General features: G+C 44.9%; 1 protein-coding gene and 1 pseudogene across 1 annotated transcript; both read left to right on the top strand.

The window, feature by feature from the left end:
* Nucleotides 1-4,508: 4,508 nt before the first annotated feature.
* LOC123083308 (calmodulin-like protein 7) lies at nt 4,509-5,306 on the top strand. Its single transcript, XM_044505378.1, has one exon. The coding sequence runs from the start codon at nt 4,613-4,615 to the stop codon at nt 5,135-5,137; it is 525 nt and encodes a 174-aa protein (XP_044361313.1). The 5' UTR covers nt 4,509-4,612; the 3' UTR covers nt 5,138-5,306.
* A 14,490-nt stretch (nt 5,307-19,796) lies between these two features.
* Nucleotides 19,797-22,376, top strand: LOC123084364 (chaperone protein ClpB1-like; annotated as a pseudogene).
* The last annotated feature ends 322 nt before the right edge of the window (nt 22,377-22,698 follow it).

Here is a 22,698-nt window from a genome sequence, read left to right as displayed (position 1 = left end):
ACCCTAGTCTTTTCGGCCTCACCGATAGGGATCTCGGTCTCACTGAGATGGGGTTGCAAACTCTCTATTTCCCTTCGTAACGTATTGGTCAAACCGAAATGAGCGATCGGTCCTATCGAGTCTGTAATGCAAACTCCCTGTTTCCTTTTCATAACGCTTCGGTCCCACCGAGACGAGCGAATCGGTCCCACCGAGTTTGCCTCACCAACTCTCTGTTAGCTTATTACCAAAGTCGGTCCAACCGAGTTTGAGTAATCGGTCCAAACGAGATTACGTTATGCCCTAACCCTAATGATATCGGTCCCACCGAGATGACATGTCGGTCCCACCGAAATTGCCTAACGGTCACATATGTACTAAATCGGTCCGACGAGTGTACTAATTCGGTCCCACCGAGTTTGGTGTAATGTGTGTAATGGTTAGATTTTGTGTGGAGGCTATATATACCCCTCCACCCTAGCCTTTCCCAAGTTGCTTTCCACTCAAATCATCTTTCCACCAAATCCAATCCTATGAGAGTGAGTTGAGTGTTGGGGAGACTATCATTTTAATTACAAGAGCAAGGAGTTCATCATCAACACACCATCTATTACCTTCTGGAGAGTGGTGTCTCTAGATTGGTTAGGTGTCACTTGGGAGCCTCCAACAAGATTGTGGAGTTAACCAAGGAGTTTGTAAGGGCAATGAGATCGCCTACTTTGTGAAGATCTACCCTAGTGAGGCAAGTCCTTCGTGGGCGATGGCCATGGTGGGATAGACAAGGTTGTTTCTTTGGGGACTCTTCGTGGGTGGAGCCCTCCGTGGACTTGCGCAGCCGTTACCCTTCGTGGGTTGAAGTCTCCATCAACGTGTATGTACGATAGCACCACCCATCGGAACCACGACAAAAACATCCGTGTCTCCTATTGCGTTTGCACTCTCAAAACCCATCCCTTTACATTCTTGCAAGTTGCATGCTTTACTTTCCGCCGCTCATATACTTTTTGCATGCTTGCTTGAATTGTGTTAAGATTGCTTGACTTGTGCTAAGTTGTTAAAATCTGCCAAGAACTAAAATTGGGAAAAGGTTAAGTTTTTATTTGGTCAAGTAGTCTAATCACCCCCCTGTAGACATACTTTCGATCCTATAGAAGGTTACTCAGATCCAATCAACTGTGGAGAAATTTGAGGAAGAGCTTGAAGAAAGGAATGAAGGACCAACCACAGATGCATTTCAGCAAGTGCCTAGGGCACCAAGGTCTTTGGATGTGCCAGTTGCTAGTGATACCAGGGCAACAATGTCAACACCTGCAGCAACTGCCTCAGTGATTCCTCCAGTTTCAGCTCCTCCAGATCCACACACGTTAGCTGAAGCTTTTGCAGACAGACTCCTCTCAACGCCATCTATGCACACCGAAGCAACCAACCAGAAGACCCCTTCAGAAGCTCCCGGAGATCGTGCCTAGAGTGTCGTATAGCACTATGCATTTTCAAGCTTTTTGGTAACTTGTTGCCAAAGGGGAAAAAGTGTATAGATCATTAGCCTTCGAGACAGAGAGCGTTTTGCCTTTTTGTTGCCTCTCTTGCTACTTTGGTCTTTTTGCTTTGATCGTTTGCATGCTACAATATTTGTGCTTGTGTGTGAGATACTCTTATGATCATATGTTTGATCATATTATGCTTTAATGTGTGCTTGCCTGATGATATGTTTATGATCAATCATGTTTGTCCTTGGTGATCAGTGCATGTTTCTTATAGCTTATCATTTTGAGCGCTCCACCAAGATGTATGTGACATGGAAGAGTGACCCATGATCCTAATCGATTGTGCATTTGCATTCAAAAGAAAATTTTTAATAATGCACAAATTTAGGGGGACCTCTTGCTTATCACATACTTCTCAAAGAGATGATGTATTTCATTAATATTATCATTTGTCGAAGCTTTGATCTATATGTTGTCATCAATTACCAAAAAGGGGGAGATTGAAAGTGCAACTAATCCTCGGGTGGTTTTGGTAATTCATAACAACATATAGCTCATTGAACTAATATCCATTCAAGTTAAATGTTTCAGAAAATTCAATGATTGGCATGGCATGGACTAGAGATGTGGACCCCTAAAAATGCTAAGGACAAAGATTGGCAAAGACTCAAGACTCTTCATTTTCATTTTAGTGATCCAACATCACATTGAGTCCATAGGAAAGCCAATACTATTAAAAGGGGATGAGGTGTTGCTTAATGGTCTACTTGCTCAAAGTGCTTAGTGATATTGCTCCAAAACCCTCAACCACTTTATCATTCCCACAAATGTCCAAAACCTAAAGTCAAACTCGGCCCCGCCAATTTGATCTATCCGGCACCACCGAGTTCATTTGACATAGCCATAGCCAGAAACCCTAATCAATTCGGTCACACCTATACGGCTCTCGGGCTCACCAAGATGGCTTTGCAAACTCTCTATTTACCTTCGTAACATTTCGGTCTAACCGAAATGAGCGATCGGTCCCACCGAGTTCGCATTGCAAACTCTCTGTTTACTTTTCGTAACATTTCGGTCTCACCGAAATGAGCGATCGGCCCCACCGAGTTGATCTCATCGGTCCCACCGAGATTCCTAACGTTCACATTTTGAACTAAATCGGTCTCACCGAGTTTCTCTATTCAGTCTGATCGAGTTGGGTCAAATGTGTGTAACAGTTGGATTTTGTGTGGAGGCTATATAGACCCCTCCATTACCTTCTCCATTTGTGAGAGAGCCATCAGAATGTGCCCACACTTTCACTACTCATTTTCTGAGAGAAAACCACCTACTCATGTGTTGAGACCAAGACATTCCAATCCAACCACAAGAATCTTGATCTCTAGCCTTCCCCAAGTTGCTTTCCACTCAAATCATCTTTCCACCATAGCCAAACTATGAGAGAGAATTTATTGTTGGGGAGACAATTAGTTGAAGCACAAGAGCAAGGAGTTCATCATCAACACACCATCTATTACCTTTTGGCGAGTGGTGTCTCCTAGATTGGTTTAGTGTCACTTGGTGCCTCCGTCAAGATTGTGGAGATGAACCAAAGAGATTGTAAGGGCAAGGAAATCACCTACTTCGTAAAGATCTACCCAAGTGAGGCAAGTCCTTCATGGGCGATGGCCATGGTGGGATAGACAAGTTTGCTTCTTCATGGACCCTTCGTGGGTGGAGCCCTCCGTGGACTCACGCAACCGTTACCCTTCGTGGGTTGAAGTCTCCATCAACGTGGATGTACGATAGCACCATCTATCGGAACCATGCCAAAAATCTCCATGTCTACATTGCGTTTGCCTTCTCCAAACCCTTGCCTATACCTTCATATGCAATGTTTTACTTTCCGCTGCTACACTCTTAGAATTGCATGTGTAGGTTGATTGCTTGACTTGTGCTAAGTTGCTAAAATCTGCCAAGACTTAAAATTGGCAAAAGGCTAGATTTTTATTTGGTCAAGTAGTCTAATCACCCCCTCGAGACCTACTTTCCATCCTACACTACCAAACTTTCTTTTACTACTACTCACAGCACTTGCAGAGAATACATCGTTGAAAACTGCTTATCAATTCCTTCTGCTTCTCATTGGGTTCGATACTCTTACTTATCGAAACAACTACGATTGATTCACTATACTTGTGAGTCGTCAGCGGTGTGTTTGGTGGCCTTCGAAGATTTGATGCAATTTGTGATGGGGTCAGGCTGTCTGGTCCGACGTGGCGGACGCGCCCGGGCCTCCTCATACCCGCCCTAGATTTTTGCTCGATGTGAGAGGTGCCGGTCAGCCCGAGTGTTTAGTGACGGTAACAGGAGCCTGTCTGGGTTGGTTTTTTTCTTACCAGTCAGTGACCGGTCCGTCTACCTGAGCTTTTGAGGCAGGTTTGAAGCGACCGGCTCTAGATGCTCTAAGAGCGTCTATGCTGAGATGCCCATCCTTTACCTCATAGAGCCAAGCTAGGTATAGACAACGCAATATTCAATGTGAGAGAGGGGAGGGGGATATGGAGGGAGGTTCCACGGTGTAGTACGACACCATGTGGATTTGTCCTTGCGTGTGGGTTGATACAAAGTGCAAATGTGGGCACCTTCTCCCCACCAAGATAAACACTTTATATATTGTGTATGACATCTATATATATGTGCACTTGAAATTTAAGTACAACTGTACAAGTCACTTGTGTTTTGCTTATTTGGTAAGTATAAGGCAATATTCGTCGCAACACAATCATCATACATGTTGTAAATTATAATGGTGCTTTCATTTTTTTAACTATGTTTTGATTAATATCTCTATTTCTATATTTATTGCTCTGTGACAAGGCACGGGCATTCAGCTAGTTTTTAGGTAAGAGAAAAACCTTGTCTTTTTTTAGACAAGAGAGATAAGAAATAGACAAAAAGGTGTGCATTGAGTGTCCAGAATAGCTAGTATGGCCAAAAAAAGAACTATGACACACCTTAATTCCATCTCTCTTCTCTTGGCAAAGAGGCACCGCTATTCCCTCCACACCACACAGCCTATTCTCCTCGAAACAAAACCAATCACCGACTACTTCGCCAACATCGTTTCCAGCATTAACCCCCATGAACGTTCGATTGCACGACATATCATGCAAATAGAACGGCCAAGAGCTGAAATCATGAGCAGCAAGCGGGTGGATGAGTCGGAGCTAAGGAAGGTCTTCCAGATGTTCGACAAGAATGGTGACGGCCAGGTCACCAAGAAAGAGCTAAGTGAGTTGCTCAAGAACCTAGGGATCTACATTGCAGGCGACGAGATGGACGCGACCATGGCCAAGATTGATACCAATGGTGATGGTTGCATCGACGTCGAGGAGTTCGGCCTACTATATCGCTCCATCCTTGATGAAGGCGATGGGCCTAACGGTGGCAACATGGGCGACGAGGAGGAGGAGATGAGGGAGGCGTTCAGTGTCTTCGACCAGAACGGTGACGGCTACATCACCATTGAAGAGTTGTGGTCCGTGCTGGCAAGCCTCGGCCTCAAGCAGGGTCGCACCGTTGAGGAATGCCGCCAAATGATCAACAAGGTCGATGTCAATGGCGACGGCCGCGTCGACTTCAAGGAGTTCAGCCAGATGATGCGTGGTGGCGCGGCCGGTCGTGAGGATTGACTTTATTGCATGGGAATGGTTCATTGTGGCACTATTAGTAGTTGTAGATAATTAATTGACTTTAACATGCCAATGATTCAATGTGGATTGTATACATAAATACAAATACATGACGTATGAAACGACCAACTCTTCTCTTTTATAAAGACGGTGAGGCTGCCTTTGTCCATGTTCTCATTTTTTGGCTGGAGTGGATTCATTATACGTTGTAAATGGTATTTATCACACAAAACGGTCGGGTGAAGAAGCAAGTTTTCCCCCTATCCACTCCTTTGATGATCCTGCAGGCGGCAGGGGAGGCAAAGCGCCGCCATCGGGCCCGCACCCCCCTCTTCCTCCTCTTGGTGGTAGGTGTTAAGAAATAAAAATATATGATCAATTGTATGGGAGGGATGCTTCCCAGGAGATGTCTGTTGGGGAAGAGGTGTCTCCCCAACACACCCCTTCAGCCTGTATATAAGTGGGTCTCCACATTGCAATGGAACTAGTAGATCATTCGTGTCTCTTTTTTGTCTCTTTTACTTTGATACTACAACACGTTATCAGCACATAGACTCTCCTAAGAGAGCAATAGGGCGACGGTTGATTCTTTCGCTCACTGACGGAGCGATTTCATCGACTAAGGAAAATCAATTGGCATGCACATGCAAGCACTCCGCGATGGTGGCAATGGATTTGTTTCCCTGCGCTCCACTGCGGCACGGATTGCTGTAGAATCGACTGCCTAAATTGCTAAAGGCGACGGTTCCATCAGCCTTTGCGGCGATGCCCCCTCGGCCAAAATAACTGGAGCATGGCCGAAGTGCTCACAGAGATGCGTAATCAAATCCATCAAATGGATCGATGGTCATCGGTCTGCATATGCACTCACTAAATTAATGCGCTGATTGATCGATTATGAGCATGTACTAGTTTTGAATGAAGGAACTAACCATTGTGTTATGTTCGTCTTTGTTGCTGCTGATCGGGACGACGATCCATCGCGGTGGGAGCGCCTGACAAGCGGCCTCAGCGTGCAGGCGTCCAGCAACGAGCGATCTGGCGGCCAAACGGCTCATCGTGGCAACCGGCTACGCGTGTGCCTTAACGCGGCGCATTCATCCGTTCAAGAAATTAATCAGGAAAATTTGATTGTCTTCTTCTGGTTAAATCGACAGTCTAATGATTGATTGTGTTTTCATGTACGCCCATGCATGCGAGGGCGACTTCACTGAATGGATCAATCGTACTACAAGCAAGATTGGAAAGTCGATTGAGAACTGGATCGCAATGGTGGTGCCCTCTGTCCATAGGTAAGCGGAGAGGCAGAAGCGTGCTCATTTTGCCATCTCCGACACCGCACGTCGCTCCACGAGAGGTGCTCCTCGGCAGCGACTCTGTTTCTCTCAGTACAGCCGCCAATGGATGCGCCTCCCAACGTGGCCGGTAACCTCGGCCTCAACGCTTGGCTCCCCGCGCACTGCCGCTGGTGATGGTGGCAGCCAACGGCCTGCGCAGCGCTACCCGGCCCCCGGTGCAGCGGTGCGGCCAAGAATGGCGGCTCAAGGAGAGGCACAGCCGGCGGCGACTCCCGGCGGCGATTGGTAACCGCACGAGGAAAAGAGAAGCCTATCTCCTTGGGGCTATTTTACAAATTAGCCCTTGGATTATTCTCTTATAAGTCCCTGCAGTTTTTGTTTAAGCCCTTAGGCTTATAAGACCGTGAGGTTTAGCCCTCAGTCTTATTGAAAATTGCAAACGAGTTATCTGAGTCGTTGGACTTAGCGGTTTAGCCTCCAGGCTTACTGTTACACTTTAACCATATGATTATTGTTATTTGCGTTTTATGTCTTCTGGGCTTCAGAGCAAATACACATGATAGACCATCAGGTCTTGCTAAATTGCATAATAATTGATTATGCATCATTTTACATCATGTAAAATGACCGTTTGAGGCCCCAAGTCCTCATATGTGTTGCACAAGTATGTTTATACTTCTGCATTTATTTGTATTACATGTGTAATACTGTTGCAAAGCAATATGTTGATTCCATTATTTGCATAAAATGTGGAACTCGCTTGCAAATTTGGGAAACATAAGGTAATGAAGTGTATGAAACTGCCAGACTATGTCAATTTTACATTTCTCACAAGGAAATGGACAAATGCTATCTACTGCATAACTGCAGATTATTCACCATTATTGTGTGGTCTACGTGTCATTCCGACATAATGACTACCTTCAATTTGGCACACAACTTATGGATTGCATTATGGCAACAAATTAATTCATTCACAAATGTGAGGTCTACACCATCATGTGGTGATTACTTTCAATGTGTTTTTAATTGACACAAGGTTGTGAGATGCTTCATAAGAGTGAGGTCTACACTACTTAGTAGTGATTATCTCCATGTGTTCAAAGCAAAAGTGATGGCACAAAACTTATGACATAGCCATTATGAGGCCTATACTGTTGGTGCCTACCTTCATGATGTTTTTCCAAATACTTGTCAATTTCATAGCATTTGTCATTGGTTGTGACTATAGTGTCAACTACTCCATCAGGAGATGAATCCAAGGCAATGGTGACTATGCTGCATATTATGCTATGAAGAGAATTATGCAAAACACTTGCATATTTTGGTGATTACCTTCCATCCATACACAACTTATGGGACGCCATCATAGCTATGAAGTTTCATGCACAGCTGAGAGGTTCACGCCATTTTATGGTGATTACCTACATGTGTTATAAATAACATAAGGTTGTGGAGGCTATGATCAATGAGAATTGTCCATAAGAGTGAGGCACCACTAGGTGGTCGACTACCTCTATGTGTTTTAAGGAAATTAAAGGTTCGTCCCTTTTGAGGTGACTACCTTTACTTGGAAGATCCACACCAAACTATGGTGTTTTCTGGAAGGCTTGCCCTATGGGTCACTAAGAATCACCATCGCCATGATTATGCTTAGCCATAGCATTTTCATCCTACTTAATTTACTAAAGGTAAATTAATGCATGCGAATTTCATGCAACATATGGCTGACCTTTTTGGAAAGGAAATGCGATGAGATGACATTTGGTGGCAGTAACTATTTAAGATGGGTCATGGACATTAAAGATTTTGTCGACCTGGAGCCTTGTTGCCACAGAAACTCCACCTGCAGAAAATTCATATGGCTATTTATAAATAGCTAAGAATATGCATATTTGCATTTATGTGCCATCGCAATGGCTCGGTTCTCAAACTGAGTATGTAATGGATAATGAATATCCATTTTCCCTCTAAGGCTTCATTGAAGCGAGATATATTGTTATAAGCGTCACATGAATGATTATTCATTCGTATTAAGGACATCAAGTCTGTTGAGGCTTATTATTCTGTTGTCTATAAATCAACACTAAGTTGAGATTATGTGATAAGACGGCTCCAGATACATATCTCACTATAAGTCCTTACTGCACTTTATATTCTCCTAGGATGGTAAACAGAAATATCATCTTTGTTTCAGGTTGCAATGCCTGAAATTCATGCTAGTGCTCTTAGTACTAAGCAATAATGGTTAGAGAACCACGAGGAGTTGAATGTAAAGTGAAGAGAAAAAAAATGACAAGTAGAAATTGAGCGTATATCTCAAAAGGGAATGGATCATTTAATTTAAATGATCATAATGACAACTTTCAAGTTTGTCAAAATGGTGGTTTTACGAAATGTTGTACTAATGATTACCAATCAGTCAAGTATTGGGTTGAATCATACCACCGACTCACTGAATGCAAATGATTTTAATGGGATAAGTTTGAAGTTCTACTTCAAAAGGAAACAACCAGAGAATATTCTGGCATAATAGAAGGAGAATAGACTCCTCTATATTGATGGTATGCTTGTGGAATGATATTCCGAGGATATTTTGGAGATATCGTGTAGGCTCCTAGTTATCCCTAAATATCATTAGCCTATAATTGTACTACTACATATAGTATAAATTGCAACATCTTGTCCCTCGGACATGATAGTTGAGATAATTGAGTGTATGAATCAGTTCATACTCAATCTTGTTGCATACATAATAATTTTTCCTCCTTTATCATCAAGGTATTGGATGATTAGAGAAATTATTGACAATTCTGTTGGCCACAACTTGACAAGTTGCAATATTCCCAACAATCATGAGATTGTTTTGTGCATTGCACGTGACATTGGGGAATTAATTTTAAGGCACTCTCACCTTAAAATTTGAAATGAGCCATCCAATATTCTTGATTGCATTCAAGAATATGTTTGGATTATTCAACCATTATCTGGGTTATGTTGGTACTTCATGGTGTTAATAGACGCATCTAAAAGATGGTCTTAGATGTGTATCATCCACAGAACACCATGTGTTTACTGAATTAATTGCTCAAATTGACGAACTTAGAGCAAATTATCCTAACGTGGGATAATGCCATTGGAATGCAAATGTCGTTGAAGTTGATTCACGAGCATTCAATGGTTATATTCAGTATATAGTACATAACCAGAATGGTTTGGCTTGATCTCTTATGAAAGAGATTCAATATTGCTTGGCCAATGTTGTAGAATTGTGATTTACCAACATTTTGTTGATGGTAACATGCGGTCTCACACTCCGCATATTTGGTCTAAATGAGATCAAATGATACTGCATCCCCTTGCAGTTTGTACATGGAAATAAGTGAAGTATTTCCCATTTGCGGTAATTCGGTTGCATACCGATATCACCACCCTAGCGTACATCATGGGCCTTCACATATGGTTGGGATCTATGTGAGGAATAACTATGGTATGCTCGTTAATCCGCCGAATACCTTAACCCTAGCAAGGGAGTTATTTGCAGCCCATACGCTGATTGCTTTTGCAATAAGAACATTTTTTGGCATTAGGGGGAGATGAGTACCGCAGAAAATGCCAGAAAATGGATAAGAAATGTCATAGACATTTTGTCCACGTACTTAAGAATCTGAACTCCAGGTTCAGGTTATGAGAAATTTGCAGCATATTGCAAATAATCTGCCAAGTATATTTACTGATGACAAAGGTGTCACTTTGGTCAAGTACCAGAACGAGTGGAGGTACCTAATAAACCACCTGTCTCCCTATATGAGAGCAAGAGGGGGAGAATTCTGGTCGCATGAGATTAAATTCTCAAGTGTTTCAGCGGAAACAGAGGAGATTGATCCCTCGATCAGTAAATATGATTCAACCTCGGGTTGAATGACACCCGACGGATGCGCGATATCCAAAGTCCAACACATATGTGCACATATTTTTAGGTGTTGGGACATCGAAACACCTTGACTCCGTTGTTGTGGGAAATCACAGGGAGTTAAGAGGCGTAATAAGAATTCCACAATGATATTGATTCAGGAGAATCGTATATGAGAAAGTCTACATATGTCGACATAAAATTCTTCTCGAGAATTGCTAGAATCCTTTTGGGCCCTGAACCAAATCTATGGAGAGTGTTGTTGCACTTATATTGGTTCAAATGAAAGGAAGCAATTAAGGAAGAGTGGCACTCGCTCATCAAAGAGAGGTATTTACCATTGTAAAACCTGCTCCTCATAAGTATCTTCCAGAGGGAAGAAAAATGAATTTTTGTTTGGAAGCAAAAATAAATGAGGTGGTGAGAAAGCGAGGCTTGTAGCACAAGGGTTTTTCGCAGAGACCTGACATCGGTTACGATGTAGCATACCTTCTTGGTATAAGTGGAATTATGTGTCGATACTGAATATTAATGGCAGTACAGATCCATACAGGTGATGTATGTAATGTCTACATACTCCCATGGGTCAATTAGTTTGGATGTATATATTGAAGTCATTGAATGACTTAATATCCTGAATCCAAAGGTAAATCGCAACATGCATGTGTGGAACTTCTTAAGTCATTCTATGACTTGAAGTAGTCGGAGAATTGTGTGGTGCAACCGACTAAGTGAGTTATTCCTTGACAAGGATTACTCTCATACTAATGATTGTTGACGTGTATTCATGAAAAATTCCTTAATCGGATTTTACACCACCTTAATTTATGGTGTTGATGATCTTATAATCAAAGTCTATATAAGACATGAAATACACACAATCATGTTAAGACGGATATTTGGGTTAAACCAAATTATGCTAAGTTTATGACTTGAGCATATCCCCCTAAGATATCAGTCTTCATATATCCAGAAGTATTGGAGAAGTTAAATATGGATATATTATATCAAATACACATTTGGTCATATTATACCTAATATGGTATACAAATCCTTGAGACATAGGGGAGATGGTGAAGTGATAGTTGGACACAAAGTGCCATATCTAAATACCATCAAAGCACTCATATATCTTGCAAAACATGTCAGGCCTGACACTATAGTTTTTGGCAATTTATTGAGAGTGCAATTTCCCGAAAGGTATAAGGTTTGTGTAAGGAATATCCTCGGATATATTCAGGGCACAAAGGGTCTTGATCAATTTCATCCGGAAAATCAAGATGGGACCATGGTTTGATATATTGATAGTGGCAAATTATCTGATCCCACAATGCCATATCAAAGACTAGGTTTGCTGGAAGAGTATTTTGAGGGAAGTCTTCAGAATAGTCTCTAAACGAGTCCTTCCAGTAATCATTCTATTTTATTTGAAGCATCACAAAATGTTGATGACTTCATAGAATGATTGGCCACATGTGAACATGTGGAGATTATCATTATCTACCAAGATAATGTCACTTGTATTGCTTATGGGTTATATTTATCCTTGTGAATTACAGAAATGTAAGGGGATAATACGCAAACAGATTATTGTGATACAATCTCTCTATCAATGTTTATGTTCCAGAACTAGGTTCATGAAATTGGTATGAGATATTCTTGAGGTTTGCAAAGTTCAGGGGGAGTAAAATCCCAAATTATAACCTGTTGATGATCTTGTGATCACTCATATTGTACTCTTTTTCCCTTTATGAGTTTTCCGTGATGGTTTCTCATATAAGGTTTTTAACGAGACAATATAAATACAAGTGCGGACGTGTGTCATATGGTTTCTCCTTATATTTTTCCCACTGGGTTTTTAATGGAGTTTTCGGTGACATATCGTTATAATGTTTCTCCTCAAATTTTTCCCACGGGGTTTTTAGGAGGAGTTTTTGGATTGAAATATACAGATGACGAATTGATCAAGGGGGAGTGTTAAGAAATAAAAATATATGATCAATTTTATGGGAGGGATGCTTCCCAGGAGGTGTCTGTTGGGGAAGAGGTGTCTCCCCAACACACCCCTTCAGCCTGTATATAAGTGGGTCTCCACATTGCAATGGAACTAGTAGATCACTCGTGTCTCTTTTTTGTCTCTTTTACTTTGATACTACAACAATAGGGAGCCTTCTCCCCCTCGCGGGTCGATCTGACTTGCCCAGGGCATGGTGCTAGGTGCCGATAGGAGGCGGTGCTGGTAGTCACAATGGTGGCGTGGTGGCCTGCTCGCGGGTGAGTGCATTGTGCTATGACCTGCGGTGGTTGGTGCACGGATCTTCAGATCTGGGCGACGTGTGGTGCGTGCTCAACAGATCCGACGCATGGATCTCGGAGGGCGGCATGGGTTGGGCAGTGGCCCGATGTGGCTACTGCTCCCGTCGTGGATGGCAGTTGTGCGGTGTGGCTCTGTCCCCTGGGTGTGGTGGCCTTCCTACAGCGTGGTCGCTCCATGGCAGATCAGCATGTTTGGCTGGCACCTGGCCAAGCGTCGGCTCATCTGCAAGCGACCTAGTTCGGCCCTCGGTCCTGCCCCTCCTATTGTGTGTGTTGTGATCACCGAAGTGCTAGTCCACTCCCCGTCATCGTCCATCATGGTGGCTTCCCAAGGGTGGGAGAGGAGGGATCTTCCGCTCATCACTTTCACCAGTGTAGCCGCACGTCTCAAGTGGGGTTGTGTTGGGATCTTGGATGCCGGGGTGGCGGGCTTGGTGGTGGGAGGTGCGGTGCCCGTGGGTGACACCGTGGCACAGGTGTAGGCTGGTTGTCATGGTCATGAGAGAGGCATGGTGACTGGTGCTTGATGTTCAATGAGGATGCTGCAGTGGGTATCCTTGTGATTGGTTGCACTGCTTTTCGGAGGCGGGGTTTTATTGACTGGGGTCATTCCATGTCTGGCCTTGGCCAGGCCGACGGTGATGGCGTCTGTTGGCGTCGTATACTTTTTGAGGGCATCATCGTGGCTTCCTTCGGGTGGTTCCTGGTGAATAGCTTGATCCCTTGGATGGGGCGGTGGCAACACTCCCGTGCCGTAACCGTCTTGGAGGCGCCGTCTTAGAGTGCTCGGTTCGTCGGGCGCGGCTTCATCTCTTCGTGTGTGGTTTGGGTGACGTAGCCCTGTCTTGCACCATTGTATTTTTTTTTCGCAAATGTGCACCATTGTATCTTGCCTTTGGTGTATTTTGTGTGGTGTCAAGTTGTAAGCGTTGGCTTGTATGGTCGTTGCTTTATATACAAAAGTGGGGCAAGAGCCTTTTTCGGCTATACGTCATAAATTTGTAGGCGGAAATACCAGCTCCTCTCGTAGTGTTGATGTTAATTTTTTTTATTTCATTGATGTTAATTGTTTGTTGGTGACAAGCTAGCCATGTTGCACGTGGCGTGCGCCGCGTGTTGTCGGTGCATTAAGAAAAAAAATTCATGTGGTGGGATAAATAAGGAACTTGATAAGTGTCACATGTGTGGGCTGAAGGAGGTCGGGCCAAACGCCCTTCTAGCCATCCATCATGACACATCAACTTTTTTGTTTCCTTCACACCAAACAGGGACAAAAATAGATGGTGTCAGCGGAAATTTTTGGGGTTTTTCAAACTTTAAAATGTTGTATCTCTTATATGAAAAATCCCATTAAAATCTGTTTTTACCATTAAATCCGCCGCGGAGAGGACTTCAAAACTAGATCCCATATCGATATGTTTCGACGATATTTTTTTGTGCTCAAAAGTTGCCATGTCTATTGCACATAAATTGCCATGGTATTTACACTGAAGTTGTCATATTATGTTTCAACTACTTTTTCTTCTATGTTTAAGTAAATTTTGACATGTTACAAAAAAGGGAATTAAGAAACTAAACTTGCCATTGTGGATTACTTTAAAAATAATTTTCCATGATCCGTAAAATAATTTTGACATGGTTCATAAATAAAAAAACGTCGTCAATTACTTTAAAAATGCATGGTCAATGACTCAAATTTTCCATGAACCACGAACTAAAATTGGCCATGATACATGCACTAGAATTTGCCATGGTTCATACAAAAAATAATTTTCATGGTAAAAGTACTAGAATTGTCATGGTCAAAATACTAAAATTGCCATGATCTATAAACTAAAATTGCCATGATCTATAAACTAAATTTGCCATGCTGAATTGCTAAAAATTGCAATGATCCATGAATTAAATTTGTTGTGGTTAATTACTAAAAATTGACATGGTCAATTAATAAAATTTCCATGAATAATAGTTGACATACAATGGTAGCTTTAAATCTAGAAAAAAAAGATGAAACATAGCACGACAATTTTAGTGTAAACACTATAACAACTTGACTGCAACATCATGGCAACTTTTCGACCAAAAAAAGTCATCAAAACATAGCAATATGGTATCTAGATTTGAAGATCTCGTCGAGACAGATGTAGTGATGAAAACATATTTAAATCAGATTTTCTATTTAAGAGATAAAACGTTTTGAAATCCGATAAACCAAAAAGATTACGCTGATGTCATCTGTTTGATGTGCCAAAATGGATGATAATGGGGCGTTTGGACAATGTTGCTTTGTGCCACACGTGTGGCACTTATTATTTGGCATAAATAATTATATGTTTGGTTGTTTGACTGATAGTTATTTGGGACTAGATCATCGATGACACATGTTGGGTAACATTGGTCCATTACGGCAATAGAATGCTAGAAATTCAAATATATCAAGGCAAAATAAAAAATAAAGTTAAACCTATACACCAACCTCCTTACAAATAAAATCTACAGTAATACATTACATTACAAATTAAACCAACACTTACCAATATGCACTACTTAACCCAAGACATATTATATACGCGTAATGTATCATCAGATGGGGGGAGAATCTCTCCAGTGGTGGATCGAGGGGTGGCGAGGATGGCGGCCAGGGACGAGGACACAGTGAGGATGGCGGAGGCCAGACTTCTATAGGGCTCGTGGGTGAGAACATCGGCAATGGGTTCGTAACGGCACGGTGGTGCGTCGAACATCGACAAGGACAACGGCAAGGATACGCGTTGTGCGGCGACCAGGGATGGTGCCGACAGTACAACGGACAATGAGGGTCAGCAGGGAGGAAGAGAGAGCATCGAAAGTACTCGAGAGGCAGAGACTGGTGGAAGGCTTGGGTTTGGAGAGTTATTCCGCGCGCAATCCTGTGAGGGGGCTGTCTGTATAACCACAATTAGCAGCATTTAGGTCCATGGGCATGCCGCCGACGTAGAAGTGGTGACTAGCAGCCCCCATGCTAAAGGAATGCTGCTAGTATACAATTTATATATTTGTGTAATGTTATAGACCATTGTTAATTACATGCCTAAATTTGGGTATAATATTTTGGCTTGTTTTTACTTTTGTAGGGAATTTAATGTAGTAGTGCACATTTTAACGCATGCACGGTTCGTAAAAGCCATTAATGCCTAGTCAGACAGTACACACTGCTAGTGTGATTTATCATATTAAAATAATACAAAAAAAAAAGAAGTCCACATTTCAACCTCGAACTAACCACTCGGTTTGATTTACAACCACGAACTATGAACCGGTCGAAATACACCCCGAACTAATCACGAGGTCCAAAACACAACCCTGGTGTCGGTTTTGTGTCTGTCAAGTGGTTTTGACCGAAGTCAACGCTGACTGGACTACTGACTAGGCACCCAGGAAATAAAAAACAAGAACAAAACTCTACCCCCTCTTCTATCTCTCTCTGCTGATGAGTAAAAGGATGCAGCCGCCGCCGTTCGTTCTCTATCTATGTTCATCGCCCAGCCGCCCCTGCCTCTGTCTGCCGTCGGCGCCAGCCTACACCACCTGCAGCCTGCAACCGGAACAGCCGCTCTAGCTGCTCGCAAACAACCAGCCCGCGGCGCCTAGGCAGCACCGATGCAGTACCTCCGTCCGTCGCCGTCGCCATACAACACCAACTGCAGCCTCTAGCTGGAACAGCCGTTCCGGGCCGCCGTCGCCTGTATAGGAAGATGACGACCAGGAGGATATATAGTATGCTCTCTGTCGCCGCCTCGCTGCGTCAACTCCGGCGAGAGATTGCCGCTTGAGAAGATGGAAACCGGTGCCTCCGACCACGATTGTACGGTTGCCTCAGCATTACGAACCTCCCGCGCCATCCCACGGAAGAAGACGACCAAGGAAACACAGATCCCGACGAGAACCACACTGCCCTATCATCTTCGTCAACTCCGGCGAGCCCTCATGGACGGGATCTCCCCGGATGGACCTCAACGATCCGGACAAGCCTGTCGTCCGGTGCTGGCTGACGGGAGCCGACGCGCTCGTCCGGTACTGGCTGAAGGCGCCGACGCCGTTGACCTCGCCACCGAGCTGCTTCAAGTTGGCGGCGCTGCTGCATGGCCGGGAAAGGGGCACTGCGTGATGGACGGTGGGGAGTGGTCGGGGAGGGGCGTCAGCGGAGCTCGGGACGGCAGTGTTGGAACTTGGAACCGGTCTTTCAGGTAGTAGTGCATGCACAAACGCGCGTGCTGTTGCTGTGCCAAAGCCCACGATCTGCATGCTATACTACTCATTTCTAGGGGTGGTTAGCCTGTGCATAGCTAAGTTAGTAAAGATAGCTGTGTGTCCGTGTGTAATCTCTGTATAAATGTACACTGAGAGAATCAATACAGTTGTCTACCTCACTTCACTTTCTGCAGGCAGCGGCAGCAGTAGCAAGGACCGAGTCCAGTAAGGCACGGGCATCCAGTACCCGGCGGCAGAGAAAGAGAGAGAAAGAGATAGGAGTGAGAGAGAAGTTTTTTTAAATTTCCTGGGTGCCTAGTCAGCAGTCCAGTGCGCGTTGACTTTGGTTAAAACCGCTTGACCGATACAAGGGTTGAGTTTTGGACCTCGTAGTTAATTCGGGGTGTATTTCAACTGGTTTCGTAGTCCAGGGTTGTAAATCGAACCGAGTGGTTAGTTCAAGGTTGAAATGTGGACTTCTGTCATGGTGTCATTATATAACCACTTGAAGTTGTGGTCAGTATGTGAAAGTGTTATACAAAGGTTTTGATATATGTTGCTTACATATCGAATGAATTATCCTATTTCTTTATGGGGGGAGTGTGTTCGGTTTGAAAGAGCTAGATGGTAGCGTTATTTTTTCTATAACTTCAAAAGTTTGTACCAATGTTACAAACCATTTTTCATTACATGCCAATTTTTTTGGGAGGCTTGTTCTCATATTTTTAGGGAATTTAATAAATGTCACATTAGCATTGTGCGATGTGTTGCATGCCCCGATAGTACAGTAATTAGTGGTGCTCATTCTGACTACACAGATGCCAGTGGGGGGTGGGGGGGGGGGGTCAAAACTTCCTTGTATAAGTTTGTATCTTTATGTCTTATTATTCTTTTAACATATTGAAATTGGTGGTATCTGCTTGCATTGGGCTGATCTTGACTATATGCATAATACTAAGAAGAACTTAACTAATAGTTAGCTGCCCATTGTTCATCGTATTGTTCAAAACATCATCAGTGCAATGGATTCAACCAGAAGAATTCCTGCTACTGATCCAGCTGGGATTACTTATCAAATCATCACAGCAGTAAGGAGTGCATATCGAAATTTCTTAAAGTTTTCTATATGGGCTCGCATCTCGTTGTTTGGGTGTGTATAACACTAATTTGTATTTTATGCTCATACATCTTGACGTGTTTCTCTCATGCGTCTGTCTATGCATCATCCAACTAGGCTCTGACTGATCGCCTGCAGCAATCGATAAACTCGGTCCGTAAGCCATTAAGAGATCGACGCATATCGATGTGTGGCAAGAGAACTTTCTGCATGTGTGGCAAGAGAACTTTCAGCATGTGTGTGCACATAATGTCGGAGTTGCATGTGAAGTTGCTAAGAGCATCTTCAATAGAAGATGTAGATCTAAAAAATACCTAACGTTTGCATTTACAGAGGCCAAAAATAGTGTCCCAACAGATGATGCAGGTGCAAAAAAAAACATCTCTATAACACTTGGTGGTGCAAATTTTTATGTCCAACTTAAGGAGATGTAACAACGTGGCTGCCCGCCAACTGCCTTCTCTTCACCTCCCCCCAATCTTCATCCTCCCGCAACCTGCTGCCGCACAGCCGCTCGGCCGCTGCCCAAATCAGTGCACCGCGGCCGCCCTACCGCGGATCCACCTCTGCCTTGCCGTCCGCTCCCAATTCTGTCCACTGTCGGCCCCCGGCCGCCGTCGTACGACCCTAATTGGGCCGCAGTAGCTCTGCTCCGCCCAAACTGTGTCGTGCCGCCCACTCCGTCGCCGACCCAGCTCCGCCCAGACCCCGCCATGCCGCTATGGCTCCGCCTCGACCCCCCCCCCCCCGCCCCGACCCCGATGTCGCCGCCCTGGCTCCGTCGCGCTCTGCCCCGGGCCCGCCTCCTCTGCCTCGACACCGCCTCGATCCCGCTGTCATTGCGCCGCGCCGCACCGCACCGCCCTGCCCCGCCGCGCCGCACCGGCCCGCCCCGTCGATGCCATGACGCTGAGGAAGATCCCAAGGGGCAAGACGGGGTTCTTCGGCGCTAGGGCGAAGCCCTCGGGCAACTTCGGGGTCGATTTCTCCGACGCCGACCGCCGCTTTTGGCTCGGCACGTACCCCACCGTCCACGAGGCCGCGCGTGCCTACGACGTGGTGGTGTGGCGTGCCGGGAGGCCGAAGAATGACCTCAACCTCCCAGAGAGCAAGACCCAGGTGGATGCGGAGTTGCTCGTGCCGGGGGAGGGGGTGGGGCATTCGCATGGAGGAGGTCACGACGAACAAGAAGAAGAGGAAGAGGCCCGCAATTGTCGTCAGCCCCGGCGATAGCGATGAGGCGGCGAAAGGAAAATTTCAAAAGGAAAGGAGAAATCAGGGGGGGCAGCGGTAACGGGTTGGCCCGAAAGGAAATCCACGCCTAACATGAAAAACCGCCGAAATACGCCAGCTCCCAGCGCGAATCTCTGGACGAGATTGAGCGGACACAAATTTGAATGAAAACCAATTGCAAATCAGCTGACTGAAAAATAGCAATCCTGGCCGAGCCCACGGCGAGTCGGCGAGATCTACTCCTTGTATATGTGGTCGTCGTGGTCAGGGAAGGCCTCGCCTTCGTTGTAGCCTTGGCCGTCATGGGCGGAAAAAAATTATATGAGACCAGGTCTCATATAAACCAGGTGAGACCCGCCCTGATGGATGACATGTGGCATTCACAAATCACAAAGCATCTAATCTCCCCCCCCCCTCCTGATTTCAGGTGGGGGTGGGGTGGATGCTTTGTGATTTGTGCATGCCACGTGTTATCCATCAGAATGGGTCTCATCTGCTAATCCGTGAGACCTGGTCTCATAGAATTTTTTCCGTCACGGGCAGTGCCGTGACATGGCGGCGTTGGCGTTCTACGACCTCTACTTCCAGCGCTCGTACGCCTTCGACATCATGCCCCCAGATCTGTCCTCTGGTAGCCGGTACATCTACACCCGCGCCCAGGACAACGACAAGGCGGAGCGGGCCATCATCACCACCAGCGTCCTCGGCGCCGTGGACGCCGACAGGGCTGATCCGGTTGTCGGCCGCGACGACGAGATCGAACGCGTCGGCTGCATCCTCTTCCGCCGCACCAAAAACTGCGCCGCGCTCGTCGGGCCGCCGGTGTAGGCAAGACGGCCATCGTCGAGGGCCTCGCGCAGAATATCGCCGCCGGGAATGTCCCCGACGAGCTCGCCGGGGCGCGCATCCTGGAGCTTGACATGGGAGCGGTTGTCGCCGGGACCCGGGACACGCTGGCGCGGCATGTTCGAGGAGCGCTTGAAAGACGCCATCAAGCACGCAGAGGAGGCGGGAGGAAAGGTCATCCTGTTCATCGATGAGACCCGATGGACGCCGGCCATGATTGTTGGCGCCGGCCATGAAGGAGGCCCGATGGACGCCGCCAACATCCTCAAGCCGGCACCAGCCTTCGGTCGCATCCGTTGTGTGGGTGCTACCACTTCCGAAGAGTACCATAGGTATATCCCGACAGACCTGCAGGCCTGCACTCGAGCGCCAGTTCCAGAAGGTTGTCGTCGAGGAGCCGAGCGTGCTGGCCACCATTGACATCCTAAGAGGGCTGAAACAGTTCTACCAAGAGCACCATGGCTTGAAAATCCAGGACGATGCACTCGTTGCTGCAGCACATCTCGCTGCCCGATATATTACAGGTTCGTACCTTAACTAAGTCGTCAAAAATAATTCAGTTTACTAGTATTGTAGTTGTTGCAACTTGTCAATTAGTAGTGTATGTATGTATGTATGTTGAAGGCGATTGATGGATTTTGTCGCGCTCTCAGGTGGCCAGTTTCCTGACAAGGCAATTGATTTGATCAACGAGGCATGCTCTACCGCAAAGATGCACAAAGTGGACAATAACATGATTACCTCTATATTTGCACCCAAGGAGTTAACTGTTGGCCCGACTCATATCACAAAGGTATATCATAATCATATACTAGCATGTGTGAATGGTTTTCCGTTTTCATTTAACCAATGTGATATGCCTCTTATATTATTTCTGATATTATTTGAAGGTTGTGAGTCGATGGACCAGAATTCCTCTCAGTACACTTGATCAGGAGGAGAAGGAAAAGTTGATTCACCTAGCGGAAAAATTGCATGAGCGGGTCGTTGGTCAGGATGACGCAGTCAATTTGGTTGCATAGGCGGTGCTATGTTCAAGGGTCGGTTTTGGTCAGTCTAGCCGACCTATAGGTTCATTCCTCTTTTTGGGCCCGCTTGGTGTTTGGAAAAATAGAACTCGCAAAAGCTCTCGCCTAGAGGATATTTGACAATGACAAGACATTGATTTGCTTTGATATGTCTGGAATATGCTGAGAGTGGATCTATATCGCGTCTCATTGGAGGACCTAGAAGTATTAGTTCTCACACTTTCTGCGCATGTTTTGTTCCTTGACACACTCTATTGTCATTTCTCACTAATCAATTCAACTTTGTAAGGCTATGAAGAAGATGGACAGCTCACTGGTAAAATCAAGAGGTGTCCATATAGAGTTATCCTTTTCGATCAGGTGGATAAGGCAGATCCCTCGATATTCAAGGTTTTTATCCAACTCCTCGATGATGGTGCATTGGCCGATGGCAAAGGACAGGTCGTAGATTTCAAAAACACCATTATCATTATGACCACAACTCTAGGGGCAGAGTACCTAACAACAAGAGTAGCCATAGAAAACACAATCAATGCCGGAAGGCCTCTTCTTATGGATCAGGTTAGTGAATCTCAAATTGCACTTGTAAAGGTCATAGTGAATGTCCGCTGATTTTCCTGTGCACTTGTTCGTACAGGTTCAGAAACACTTCAAGCCTGAGTTTCTCAACAGACTGGGTGAGGTTGTGATATTTGAGCTGCTTTCACATGATGAACTGAAGGAAATAGTGAAAATCCAAATGAAGGATGTCATTGCCACAGTAGCTAATAAGGGTGTCTCTCTATTTATAAATGACGCCGCATTGGATGCCATTTGGTCGGAATCATACAGTCTAGTAAGTGTAGCTTCTTTTAGAAATCTCCACATGATTAAGATCCCCGATTCCTGTACAACTGATGTTGTATTTGTTTAATTTTGTGTATGTTTTCGGTAACAATGCTTGCTTGGGTTTCACAGGTGGGTGGCACAAGACCCATGAGGAGATGGGTGGAGAAGAATGTGATGACAATTCTTTCGAACATGTTGGTGAATAGAGAAGCTTGTGAAGGCTCCACAATCTCCATAGATGCCGCAGATGATAACAGGGGGCTGAAGTACCAAATACTGAAGAAGGGAGTCATAGATCCATAAAGCAAGTGATGAGTTCTGCCATGGTCAATCCATAGCAGCATCTGACAATAACAGTGGATGTATATATGTCATTAGTGATTTACGATGGGTTTAGCTCTTTATACCAAAATGGTAGCACACATATACAAATATATCCAAGTTGATCATGGTTACTGATCTGCACTATTGCAGTGATCATGAGTTTTGCCATGGTCAATCCCCGCTGTGTGTCAAATCTAACATGTAGTGTTGCAACCGTGGACGCGTACGTACAGATTGCCTTGACTTTTCAAACTTGCTGATTTTTTCTATCAAGCTGTGCAGATGCAGTTTGCAATCTTCCCAATTTGCATTTCATTGTACACAGCACACACATTATTATTCTTAACCAGCCTGATCCTGATACTTCTGGTACTGGTATGATATTGCTTCCAGAAGAATTCCACCTCATACGGGATGTACCGTGGATT

Source organism: Triticum aestivum, chromosome 4A (genome assembly GCF_018294505.1).
Source record: "Triticum aestivum cultivar Chinese Spring chromosome 4A, IWGSC CS RefSeq v2.1, whole genome shotgun sequence".
Classification (NCBI taxonomy): domain Eukaryota; kingdom Viridiplantae; phylum Streptophyta; class Magnoliopsida; order Poales; family Poaceae; genus Triticum; species Triticum aestivum.
Note: the sequence above shows the minus strand (reverse complement) of the source record. Positions and strands in the feature narration are given on the sequence as shown.

What these genes read in the sequence shown, in the direction of transcription:
- LOC123083308 (XM_044505378.1), top strand. Translation starts at nt 4,613, where the DNA reads ATGCAAATAGAACGGCCAAGAGCTGAAATCATGAGCAGCAAGCGGGTG.